Below are 13,927 nucleotides of genomic sequence, written 5' to 3'. Positions count from 1 at the left end.
AAGTTCCACCTTAAACGATAACAACACTCACTCAACTTTGTGCATTTTTCATTTTATTTGATAAATCCAAGTAACATTATTACACAATTCTACATGATGGGATGTCAAATACATAATACGGTTAAAAAAAACTAGATGATATTCAACCCCAAAAGTGCGAAAAACCACATAAACCTGACAGTTTGATTATAAGGGTAACATACATCAGCAGTAAAAGCACAATAACGTGGTTAAAAGCTCATTATTATATTGTGTGAAACTGAAGCGACAAGCGTCAGGAGTGAGTTCCCGCTGATAAAATAGCATCTAGGCTGAATATCTGGGCGGACGTTTGCTGTGGCTGATCATTAACACACGCTAGACTTTGACCGCGCGACATTCACACACTAAAACCCTCAGAAACACTACAGCCGGAGTCTCTGAAGCGTCTCGAGTGGTTCTGGGTGAACCCCGGGTCATCACTGCGTCTGCAGGGCCTGCGTGAGGTGCAGGCCGGCCCCGGGCGGCAGGGGCCAGTTCTCCTGGCCCTGGTGTGTCTGCAGGAGCCGGTAGAGCTGCTTGAGGTGTGTGACGATGTTGTCTTTGATGTCGGGGATGGAGATCTGCAAACGCACGCTTCCGCTGTCGAACGAGCGCGTGCAGTCGCCAGAAAACATCTCGCTGATCATGCGCGCTACCACCGGCACCACCTGCAAACACACACACGTTTAGCTCAACGCCCTTAGCTAGGAGAAGATGACGGCCTTGTTGGGGCGTGATACTTACACGTAAACATCAATATGGGAAATACGATCGGCTAGTTCTAAGGCTAGCTTAGCTTCAAAGACAATTTTAGGCTTACAACGTTTTGAGTAGCGAAACACGGCTTTGTTAAAAAGAACCAGTTTCTATTTGTTTTATAAACAACTATTTGTTAGTTCTATATGATAAATGATATTTTTAACTGATTGGCAAGTAAAAATTGAGATAGTTATTGTCTTTTAAAATGCAATTTAAAACGCATTTCATTTATAAATATAAAAACATCATAAAATCTAGCAATAAAATAACTAGGGATGCACCGATTATGTTTTTTAATTGCCGATTTTTTACAAGCAAATGAGCCGATTGTCTTAGTTTGAGCAACAGACAAAGAATGAAAGGATGTTTATTTGCTTGTTAACAGGCTGAACTAAAAAGCTGAATGTTCTGACTCCAGCTTTGTGAAATTATGCTGCACAAAACAAACGCAAGACGTGTAAATTCAGCATTTCCTCCTTAAAACTGCAGTGAACCAAAGACAGTCTCAAAAACACGCTTTGAAATCGCTGGTGTTTCTGACGTCACAAACTACCTTGTAACCAATCAGATCAACGTGTGATCGTCAACCAGTGGATCTCTGAGCTGAGTGAGTGAGTGGAGGCGGGGCTCATTTGCATATTTATAGAACCGCGCATACTAAATGAGGCGAGGGTGTCGAGTTACATTCAAGATATTTTAAGGCTATTTTTTGTCATTTTGGTGATCAGAGATGAGTTTTAAGGGATAAAATGATTGACTACAGAGGGACTTTAAAATAGTTGAATATATGTATATTTTGCAAGAACCTAAAAATATATAGTTTTTTTTATAAATAATTTAAAAAGAAAAGTTTGATTGTAATTGGCAATGCTTCATGGGATTGTAGCTCTTTCCCTCACTAAAGCCGATAGGTCTGTCTTTTTGGTACGTTTTCAGAGTTTGTAATTTTGTGGTTCTCCTCATTGCTGGATGGTTTGGTTCAGTGCTTTTAACACTTTAACAAAGACTTTTTTTAAATTCCTATGGGAAAAACAAATGGAAAAATACACTAATGCACTCTCTAGTGCAGATGGACAGCCACCGTGGCCCATAATGCACCACTTCACACGTCTCACCTGCACCGTGATGAGCTTCCTCTCTCTGGGTCTGCCGTCGGGCCACTCCTCCCCGAAACACAGGTGAATGTCGTAGAGCGGCGGTTCAGAAGAGGACTGACCCCGCTGGTGAGTGATGACCCCTGCACACACACACACACACACACACACACAACAGCATCAGAAACACCTTCATGCTTTGATTCAAATAGGGTTCGTACAGATAATGTAAAAAAAAAAAAAAAAAAACCCAGGAGTTTAAGCACTACTTTATTGGTTTCCAAGGACTACAATCAGAGATCGCACTTATCAAACAATATCTTTAGGATTTAAGGATTTTTAAAACTCAAATTACAGACATAAGGTATCCAAAATACAAAGTTCAGTGCATTTAATAACATATATTAAATACAAAGTTTATAATGGCTATTATTGTTTAATAAATAATATTTTATATTATAATGTTGATGTACTTGGTAACGAGAAAGGTCTGATGGGGGTTTATCAGACGGGCTGCAGTGTTTGCGTGAAAAGATTGTATGTGTGTTTAAAAAAAAAAAAAATGAAATTTCATATATATATATAGTACATAAAGGTGCATTGTGTGATATTTAGGAGGATCTGTTGACAGAAATGCAATATCATATACATAACTATGTTTTCAGTGGTGTATAAAGACCTTACATAATGAACCGTTATGTGTTTATTATCTTAGAATGAGGCATTTCTCTCTACACACACCGCGGGTCCGCTTACATCCACGTTTCTACGGTGGCCCTGAACGGACAAACGTGTTTCCTCACTGTGTTGTTCTTCATGATAAGAAGCTTCAGCTAAAGTCAGCGAATAAAACACTGACACAATGATGAACAAGTAACAATAATATTCACAATAACATATCGTTTTACTGAATAATTAAAGGGGTGGTTGAATATGATTTGACTTTTCTAACTTTAGTTAGTGTGTAATGTTGCTGTTTGATCATAAACAACATCTGCAAAGTTACGACGCTCAAAGTTCAAAGTAAAGGGAGATATTTGCTTTTAAAGAAATCGCTTTTTAAGGACTACAACAAACGGCTGGTAGAGACTACACCACATTCCTCTCGGGTTAGTGACATCACCAACCCTAAAATTTACATAAACCCCGCCCCCGGAACACGATTTATAGATTATCATGACAGAATATGCTAATCAATGACTAGAAGATAACTCCACATAATCTACATAAATTCATCAACTAACCATTCAGAAATGTCCTGTGGCTTCTACATGTTGTCACTTCTTCTTGAGTCTCTCCATCATTGTCTGACTCCGGTTTGAACAAGTTTTTGAAATTTTCAGGACACAAACTGTGCCGGGAGCAGCAGCTCATTTGCATTTAAAGGGACAGACACAAAAACTGTGCGTTTTGTCTCACCCTCAAAAATGACCATTTTAACATGCTATATAAAGATATCTGTGGGGTATTTTGAGCTGAAACTTCACAAACACACTCTGGGGACATCAGAGACTTATTTTACATCTTGTGAAAAGAGCATTATACCACCCCTTTAAATAAACCTAATTTCTTAATCTTTGTAAAGAAACCTCATTGTTTAACTGGCTACTCTCCGCTGTCTCAGACGACGACATCACTTCCTGTCGGCCACCGTAACTCCTGTTGGGTGCAATTCGCAACCTCACCACTAAATGCCACTAAAATGTACACACTGCACCTTTAATTAAGTCAAGCGCTTTTCAAGTACCTCTTCATAAATATTGCTGCGTTTTACATCAATCAATGACACGTTTAGTGATGTGAGCTGCGTTGCATGCGGGATTGAAATGGTGGCGACAAAGAAATCTCTAACGTTTATTTTGGTCATGGCTTGTCTTGAAAAATGAAGTCAATTTGACGGTCGATGTAGGAGAAATCACTGCAGGACTGAGAGTCTAATCTTCTGACACTGCCAGGATTTCGTCGGAGGTTAAATTTGATCGCAACGGTCATTAAACGTCTGTCGGTGAACACGTCAAACTAACAAGTTTGTATTTATTTATATAGCACATTTAAAAACAGCAAACAAGGCTGACTAAAGTGCTGAACAATACACAAGATGAAGAACAAGGACAAACCACACATTCATGACAAAAACTCACAATGAATTAAAAGCTAAAGAAAAAAATGAGGTTTTAAGAGAAGATTTAAAAGCAGTTAGAGACTGAGCCGCTCTGATGTAAACCGGGCCGGCAATAGCAAAGGCTCGGTCTCCTCTATTCTTTAACCGTGATCTGGGGAGGAACAAAAGACTCTTATCACCAGACCTCAGGTTTCGTGTGGGAGTGTGTGGACAGAGTAGCTCGGTGCCAGATTATTTAAGGATTTAAAAACAAGGAAAACTCAATTCTAAAATGCACAGGTATCCAGTGCAGTGATTTTAAGATAGGAGAAACATGATCAAATGTACGTTTTCTTTTGAGGAACTTTGCAGCAGCATTCTGTACTAATTGGAGACGAGCAATAGAGTGTTTGGAGATGCCATAGTAGAGAGAGTTGCAATCATCCAACCCCGATGCAATGAGCGCATGGATAGCAAACTCTAAGGTTTTCTCAGACAGGATTTGATCTTAGAGAGAAGACTTAGCTGGAAAAAACAAGAACTAAATCACCGCATTTATTTGTTTATCAAATTTGAGGTTCTGATCCCAGAAAACACGTAAGTTCTTAAGGCGAGACACGGCAGGCAAAGCCTTGTTTGGTTTTTTTACTGGTCAATTTTGAGATTTTTGGATATTTGTCTTCAATAACACGTCTTCTTTCAGACTTGTGAAATGAAATACACATTTATTTGACTACACTTTGTCTGTTTGCATCTGTAGATTTCTCATAAATTCAACAAAAGTTGGCGTTCTTAATCGTCCCGCTGCTCCGCGATCTCTGTCTGCTCCCTGTCATCACACACACCGCTGGAAAGCTCTCTCTCTCCTGTACAATGCTGTCGGATCCAAATATTAGGGGTGGTTAATCTGTCTGATTTCCCGATTCGATTCGATTACGATTATTGAAGTCCCGATTCGATTACAGTCGATTTTCGATTATTAACGATTCTCGATTAGCGATTATTGATTTTCCAGTTCACAACAGTAAACGAAAATACACTACAAAGTGATTGCAGTATTAAAAAAAGTCAGTTTCTGTGTCGTGTAGTTATAACTTCAGAATTATTTGTATGTAGCTTATGTTCTGTAGAACACAGAAATGAATACATCACATTGTGTTGTGACTCATCAAGTTGAACTAAACAATAACAAATAAATGAAAGGCTTATTTCCTTTAGGAAGTAGATCAGAACCAACATACTGTAGAAACTGGACAATTTTCTTCTAGAAAGACAAGGTGTTCAGCTAAAGATATTAAATATCAGTCCCAAACTAGCTTTTGTTAATACAATGTTGGTATGAGACACCACAGTATTTTACAAATATAAAAAATAACACAAAGTGAAAATAAAGTGGCATTTTGGGGTTAATATTGAAACGACAGTTACCATGGTGAATACACAATACTAACAAGAACTGTTAATGAAACATGGAAACTGCTCCTGGTGAATAGAATGAAAATCATACCTGCATGCAAATCCTTCTCAGCTAACACACGACGTACCAGTAACGTGATTTATTGGTATTTTACTTTTATTTCATGACTTACTAATTTACAACGTAACAACGTTGCATGCTCGTAGTTTCCTTTGCACTTTGCACTATACAGTGAAGCGTTACACGGCGCGCCCCTCCGCATTTGCGCGTGCAATTGAAGAGTGTGCGCTACGAGTACAGTATAACGGCTGACAGGACAGGAACGTCCGTTTTTCTGAGGTGAAATACTTTTTATTTCAGCGTACACATACGTCACTGCCTGGTAGTTCCTATATTGTGCTGGGTTTTCTGAAGTAGTTGTGATTCGCCTCTCATAACATAACATGCTCTAAATGCACGCAGAGTGTATTTTTTTTATTTATTTTTTATAAAAAAATCGATTTTTGAAAATTTAATAATCGATTCATACTCGTCCATAACATACTTGCGATTAATCAATAATAGATTTTTTTCACCACCCCTACCAAATATGGTCATTTCCTTTTTATCAGCAACCAATCATGAAAGTAAAAGGGCTGAATGCGCAATCTCATTGGCTGATGATAAATCTTTAAAGCCCGTTTTCTCTAAATGGTCTACTCCAAGTCCGAAATCTCCACTTCAGCAGCACCTCTATATACACCAAACTTTCCAGTCTTGTGCCTAGTTATATTATGAAGACATTTACAGAGGGATTTGTAAATATATTATTCCTAGCCTGATTTATATAACATTTTATTCCAAAAAACATGGCGAAAATCATTTTTCGCGTTTTCATTGGTCAGTCGTTGAAGCCTATTTCTGATTGGTTGTTGCCGTTTTGACAGCGTTTATGCTAAAAGCAAAGAGAAAGAAATGGAAGAGAAGAGTACTTAGGCATGCGCGAACGCACGGGACACAGTGTAAGCACATACACGCTTACTTTAAGCGAAGAGGAGAGATTCGCGATTGCACTGAACACGTTTTAAGTGCAGGCATATTCTCTGAGCGAGCCCAGAGACAATTCTTACAAGAGCAGCGTGTGTCTGAGAGATTCGCGCTCGCGCATTATATTAATGTACTTTCGCGCTACAATAATGCGCTCTCGACATTTGACAGGAATATAACGCCATAATGCACTTTCTGTAAAGCTGCTTTGAAATGATGTGTATTGGAAAGCGCTATACAAATAAACGTGAATTAAATTTTGGCCGTCTCAGACGGCCAAAATTGGCCAGTGTGCAGCAGCTTCAGGAGTGCGTCTCACCGCTGAGGAAGGACTCCAGGCAGAAGAGCTTGACCTTGTGCTGCCGCTCGATGAGGTTGGGAGCGTTGGGATTGGGCGCGCAGGGGCCGGACCAGTACACTTTACACTGGCACAGGCGGATGGCGTAGATGTCGTGCCCCTGGACCTCCAGGATGAGGCCGCGGTCCATCACGTCCAGCAGCCGGCTGGTGAACACCCTCTGCTTGTCGTTGGTGATGTGTTCGGTGGGGGGGAAGCGCACCTGCTCCAGGCTCACCGGCCCGAACAGCTCCTCCTGGTTCACGATCGGCCCCAGGTCCCCGTAGAAGAGCCGGCAGCCCTGAGGGTTGCTCACGATCACCGGCGGACACACTTCTTTACCGCGGTAATAAAACTGCACCTCCAGATCCGTCACTGTGAAACACACACAGAGTGCATTATGGGTGTGAGTAGAGGATCAGGGTTATTGTCGTTGACTACAGCTAAAACACTTCTGTTGATAGAAATAAAGTTGAAACGTGTAACGTGTGAGTGTGTTACAAAGTGTGTGCGTGTGTGTGACGTGTGTGTGGGTGTAACGTGTGTGTGTGTGTAATGAGTGTGGGTGTAATGTGTTTGTGTAACGTGTGTTAGTGTAACTTGAGAGTGTAACGTGTGTGTGTGCGCACGTTACGTGTGTATAAGTGTGCGTAAGTGTGCCATGTGTGTGATTTTGTACGAGAGTGTGTAACGCGTATATGGGTGTAATGTGTGTAACATCTGTGTGTGAGAGAGAGTGTAACGTGTTTGTGTAATGTGTGTGGGTGAGAGAGAGAGTAACATGTTTGTGTAATGTGTGTGTGTGTGTGTGAGAGAGTGTAACGGGTATGTGGGTGTAACGTGTGTAACATCTGTGTATGTGTGTGAGAGAGAGAGAGAGTAACATGTTTGTGTAATGTGTGTGAGAGAGAGTGTAACGGGTGTTAGTGTAACGTGTATGTGGGAATGTGAGTGTAATGTGTGTTAGTGTAGTGTGTGTGTGTGTGTGTGTGAGAGAGAGAGAGAGAGAGTGTAACGTGAGAGAGAGTGTAACGTGTGAGAGACTGCAACGTGTGTTAGTGTAACGTGTGTGAAAGTGTAACGTGTTAGTGTAACATCTGTGTGTGTAACATCTGAGTGTGTGTGCGCGTGCGAGTGTGCGTTACAACGTGTGTGTGCGTGTGTGTGTGTGTGTGTGTGTGTGTGCGAGTGTGCGTTACAACGTGTGTGTGTGTGTGTAGTTACTGGGCAGAGAGCTGATCCAGGTCTCCGGGGTGGCGAACATGCCGTCGAAGGCCGAGGGTGTCTGGAGTGTGTGGGAGTGAGTGTGTGTGTGTGTAGTTACTGGGCAGAGAGCTGATCCAGGTCTCCGGGGTGGCGAACATGCCGTCGAAGGCCGAGGGCGTCTGGATCTCCGGCTGCATCTCCACGTCCAGCGGCTCCTTCTTCGGCCACACCTCGGCGGGGGGAGGGGGGGGAGGGCAGCTGGCCGGCGTCATCGGGGACACGGATCCAGGAGGAGTCCAGACCGGACTCACGCCTGCGCACGGACACATCACAGTCAAACACAACACAACATACGCCGCATTAAATACAGCAAGAGTTAAAGGTGCAGTCTGTAAGAATGACAACTAGTGGTGGAAATAGGTACTGCAGTCCAATTCAACATGTCGTTTTGGACAATGAAAATTGGCAACATGCAGCATCACAGACCAAAATAACAACAAACATTCCAGCCTGGAAACACACATTTCAGAGTAGAATAACTGGCTGTAGAAGTGTTTTTCAGAGAAACGAGTATGTGAACTTCCTATCGTTTCCTATTGTTTTAGTATGGTTTCCTCAATATATGCAAACATATGGTATTGTTATGCTTTAGTAGAGTGAAAAGGTTACATACAGCACCTTTAAAGGGGTCATCGGATGCCCATTTTCCACAAGTTGGTATGATAAAGGTCTTCATGTAAAGTTTGTAACATTCTTTGTTTAAAATTCCTCAATGGTTGTGTAAAACAACACCCTTTTACCTCCTCAAAAACAGCTCTGTTCACAGCGACCCGTTTCGGTGCACGTCTCTTTAAATGATGAGGTGCATGTCTCTTTAAATGATAATGAGGTGCATGTCTCTTTAAATGATGAGGTGCATGTCTCTTTAAATGATGATGAGGTGCATGTCTCTTTAAATGATGATGAGGTGCATGTCTCTTTAAATGAGAATGAGGTGCATGTCTCTTTAAATGATAATGAGGTGCATGTCTCTTTAAATGATAATGAGGTGCATGTCTCTTTAAATGATAATGAGGTGCATGTTTGAGGATTAAAAAAATAGGGAAAAGGAGTGAATTCTCATTGTATGGTGGTTGTGTCCACACACTGCAAAGACACATTAAATGCAAACACCATATAAAAGTGCATTTTGCACCCGATGACCCCTTTAAACCACATGCTGTACAGAGAGTTTAAGACAGGTTTATCCCGGTTTTCTCCCAGTACCGTGAGGTGGATATGGTGGAGGAGGCTCAGGAGTGTCGGGAACGTCGTCTTCATCGCCGTCGGTCTCATACGTGGTCACTGAACCTGAGACACACAGAGTTCACTTGCACACTGCATACTTACTTTTAGAAACAGAGAGTGTAATGCTGCATCATAGTCACATGACCTCATGTACATGTTTAATTCAGAAATCAATGTGCAAATCTCATGTGATAAATAAAAATCATTCATAATAATATTTATTTTATATGAATTAATATTTATTTAAATGAATTAAATGAAATATTTAAATGTATTAAATCAGGAATAAAGTCATAACATTTATAAAAATCGAGAATAAAGTCATATAAAAAAGCAATAATATTTGTTTTAAATAAGAATAACGTCATAATACTAATAAAAAAACAAGAATGCAGTCATTTAATATTTCTTAAAGAATCAACAATAGTCATTTAAAAACAAACAAGAATAAAGTAATATAATATATATTTTTTAAATCAGGAATAAAGTCATAATATTTAAAAATAATCAAGAATAAAGAAATAATATAAGAATACAGTAAAGTTGTGTTTTTTATTAAATAATAAAAATAGTAGGCATTTACGAGCAGAACATTTAGAGAATAACGTTTCGTTAAGTATTTCACACTTTTTAGGGCATATTTTTCTAACCATTAAAAAATTTGTGCGTTTCAGCCTTTAAGACAAATACTTCTAATTACCAAATTCAGATAATTACATAATAATAGAAATGTTTAATCTGAATAATTAAATAACCTGTTACTTGTTTTACTTAATTCAAGCCAACAACAGCTCATATTATACAAAATATTATATACCTGAGATTAATAGAATATTAGATATATTAAATGTTACAAAATGATTCATTAGTGTTACATTTTATTGCTGGAAGAATAATAGGGTGATTTCAAAGTGTTCCTAAGAATTAATAATCATATTTATGCAATTTTTCCTCCACAAAAGAGGAAATGTGTCAATATTCATAATTTACAATGCCAGGTTTATTAGGGAAATAGATTAGGATTTATGAAATTGCATGAATATGTATGCCTGAAAAGTGTGTGTGTGTTGACTCAGTGTGTGTGTGTGTTACCTGGGTTACTGATGGTCTGTGGAATATCACACACGTCGTAGATCTTCAGCGGGTTCATGGGAACCTCTTTGGTCCCGTCGTAGATGAGGTTGAACTCGCGGCTCTTGTTCAGAGCGCATCTCAGCTGAGCTTTCCATTTAGCCGGATCCGGCTCGTCCACGCCTTCCTGATACTTCCCGGTCTCCACGGCCCAGGCCTGGCAAACACACACACACGCATCAGTCCCGGCAAACGCACACACACGCATCAGTCCCGGCCCTGGGTTTAGGAGTGTTCAACTTTTAGCAGTGTTCAACGCTCCACCGCTAACCTGGCGCGGGACAGGTGATGTTCCAGGTGAGAAGTTGCAAACCGAACTTGGACCAATCAGCTGTGAGCAAAGTGTCACATGTCTGATGCGATAAAGTCACTCCTCCTGTTTCTACTCCACATTAAAGATCACTACAGCAAATGATTTTAAAGACAAAATCATCTGGCTTTTAGTAATGCTTATTTAGAATGATAATTTTGTATGATTAAGATATTATGTAATTATTACACCCTTAATTGATCCCACATGCACAATTTTGAATGAATAAATGTATAAAGGTAATATAAATACACTTTAAAATCAATAGATAAAGCTATAAAATGTCTACATGTGAGCTTAAATGTTTAATTCTCTTATCGACTGTCTAAACTAACTTCACAACTTTTACTTGGCACTGATATAGCAAGACGTTTTATTTTAGTTGTCCTCTTTCATACACAGATATTTTCTTCTTGCTGTGTAAATGTGCAGCTTCTCTCTTTCTCAGCACGTGATTGGTGTTCGCTACTGATGTCACACCTAAACTCAGGATCAAAGCCTGAGTTGACAGAGAAAGCTGATGATCAGCATCATGGCCTGGTTGGATTGGTTTGGTTTTGTCAACTCGTAACTAATCCTGTAACCCTGAGTTTGTTCATCTACCATCATGGTACAGGCCCCCGGTCCCGACCCCTGCCGTACTCCGGCCTCGGGATTCCCGACTCTCACCTTAAAGATGGTGCTTTCCTCCTCCTGTTGGGGTGTGTGACGCGTGGCGTGTTTCCATGGGATCTGGAAGCGTTTGGCCTCACGGTCCAGCCACACCAGACCGGGAAACGTCCCGTTCTCCACCTGGGACACCAGCCAGGGCTTGAGCCGGACCCGGCGCGGATGAGACGACATGACGAGCTTCTGGAAAACACACATCAATGATCACACTGACCCTCATATCCGGCAGCATAAACCACAGCCTGCACATTTAACATAGAAACACTTTTCAATTGCTTCGGTTCATTTATTTTGTCTGCAGTTTTACCCTTAAATTTACTCTTGTTTATTGTGTATATGTTTGGATGTGACTTTTAAATAGTGTTAAAAAGTTTTATAAATTGAATAAAATATATAACAGGTCATATAGTACATTCAATAACAATAATAACAAAAAACATTATCATTATTATTGGCAGCAACAGTAGCCTAAACAGCATAGATGAAGTTTCATTGAATATTTAATTTGACTGAAAACACAGGCCAGATTAAGCTCATATTAATGATTACACTTTATTATGATCATTTATTCAGCGATTTATTCATATAATCATATAATAAATATTTATTCATATGATCAGAAATAAGCGTCAGATAAACCCATAAAGAGCCGGTGACTTTGATATTCGATGCTAAATCACGAAAACTTTCTTCGATTAAAACACTTAAATTCCGATAGTAGAGCATCGGAGTAAAAGGCCTGTAAATATTAAATATAAATGTGATATAAATATTAATGAGTCTCACCTGAGGGTTTCAGGAAGCGTCAAAGCAGGAAAAAAACACCAATCCTGAGGCCTTTACCGCCAAAACCAGCCGGTTTATGAATAAACGTGGTTAAAGTCCGAGAGTATCGATCATAAACCGGATAATGCGCACACACACTCGCCGTGAGTCCGTGTGAAACTGTGTGAAACGCGTTTCATGTGTGTTTGAATCTCTGCTCGAGAGTTTCACCGTCAGCCGAAACTCAGGTAGAGCGGTGACGTCACGCGCATTTCTGTGACTCACGCGCACACACACACGGGCACGCGCACACATGAATGAAAACACTCACACAGCCCTGCGGTCATATCCTAGTGGGAATCATCATTCATTGTTCTAGTTATCCTAGTGGGAATCAGCTTTCTTTCACATTCATTGTTCTTAATAAATCAATATTAGGCAAGGCAAGGCAAGGCAAGTTTATTTATATAGCACATTTCATACACAATGGCAATTCAAAGTGCTTTACATAGAAGAAATTAAAATAATAAAAAGAAATAAGAATAGTTAAAACAGTTTAGAAGAATACAAAATAAAATACAGTACAAACAGTCGGACGAACATTGGCACAGTGCTCATTCAGTAAATGCATAGTTAAACAGATGTGTTTTGAGTCTGGATTTGAATGTGACTACAGTAGGAGCACGTCTGATCTCCTCTGGAAGCTGGTTCCAGCTGCGGCTGGCATAATAGCTAAAATCGGACTCGCCATGCTTAGAGTGAACCCTTGGTATTTCTAGCTGATATGATCCTAATGATCTGAGTGATCTGTTGGGTTTATATTCAGTGAGCATATCTGCAATGTATTGAGGTCCTAGGCCATTGAATGATTTATATACCAGTAATAATACTTTAAAATCAATCCTAAATTTAACTGGGAGCCAGTGTAAAGACCTGAGGACTGGTGTGATATGTTCATATTTTCTGGTTCTGCTCAGAATCCTAGCGGCAGCGTTCTGTATGAGCTGCAACTGTCTTATGGTCTTTTTGGGAAGGCCAGTGAGGAGTCCATTACAATAATCCACCCTGCTGGTGATGAAAGCATGAACAAGTTTCTCTAAGTCTTGTCTGGAGACAAAGCATCTAATTCTTGCAATATTTTTCAGATGATAGTATGCTGATTTAGTTATTGCTTTGACATGACTACTGAAACTAAGGTCTGACTCTAGTGTCACACCAAGATTCCTGACTTGATGTTTAGTTGTTTGACCCCTAGAGTGAAGGTATGCGTTCACCTTGAGAACTTCATCTTTGTTTCCAAACGCAATGACTTCAGTTTTGTCTTTGTTTAACTGAAGAAAGTTTTGACACATCCAACTGTTGACTTCATCAATGCATTGGCACAGGGAGTCAATGGGGCTGTAATCGTTAGGCGATAGGGCTAAGTAGAGCTGTGTGTCGTCTGCATAGCTGTGGTAAGCAATTTGGTTCTTTCTCATTATTTGGCTCATTGGGAGCATATACAGGTTGAACAGGAGTGGTGCAAGAATTGAGCCTTGAGGGACTCCGCATGTCATGGATGTCCACTCAGACTTATGGTCTCCTATACTCACATAATAACCTCTCCCATCTAAGTATGACCTGAACCATTTTAGGACTATCCCAGAAAGCCCCACCCAGTTTTCCAGCCTGTCCAGAAGTATGTTGTGATCGACAGTGTCAAATGCAGCACTGAGGTCGAGTAGTACCAGCACTGATAATTTGCCTGAGTCAGTATTTAAGCGAATATCGTTTATTATCTTTATGAGCGCTGTCTCTGTGCTGT

At 40.1% G+C, this 13,927-nt stretch overlaps 1 protein-coding gene across 2 annotated transcripts; it reads right to left on the bottom strand.

Moving 5' to 3' along the window:
- Positions 1-32: 32 nt before the first annotated feature.
- Positions 33-12,414, bottom strand: irf6 (interferon regulatory factor 6). 2 transcript variants are annotated; one of them, XM_084415560.1, is made up of 8 exons: positions 12,145-12,414; positions 11,359-11,541; positions 10,341-10,536; positions 9,228-9,311; positions 8,080-8,274; positions 6,738-7,130; positions 1,896-2,017; positions 33-689 (listed from the first exon to the last, which is right to left on the bottom strand). In XM_084415560.1, the coding sequence occupies exons 2-8, from the start codon at positions 11,530-11,532 to the stop codon at positions 459-461; spliced, it is 1,395 nt and encodes a 464-aa protein (XP_084271686.1). In that variant the 5' UTR covers positions 11,533-11,541; positions 12,145-12,414; the 3' UTR covers positions 33-458. The 2 variants fall into 2 exon arrangements, with proteins under 2 accessions (XP_084271686.1, XP_084271687.1); XM_084415561.1 differs by having other exon boundaries at positions 11,359-11,538; positions 12,145-12,276.
- Between the last annotated feature and the right edge of the window lie 1,513 nt (positions 12,415-13,927).

Source organism: Rutilus rutilus, assembly GCF_951802725.1.
Source record: "Rutilus rutilus genome assembly, chromosome: 8".
Lineage (NCBI taxonomy): Eukaryota > Metazoa > Chordata > Actinopteri > Cypriniformes > Leuciscidae > Rutilus > Rutilus rutilus.
The sequence above is the reverse complement of the archived record's forward strand: the minus strand, read 5'-3'. Positions and strand labels throughout refer to the sequence as shown.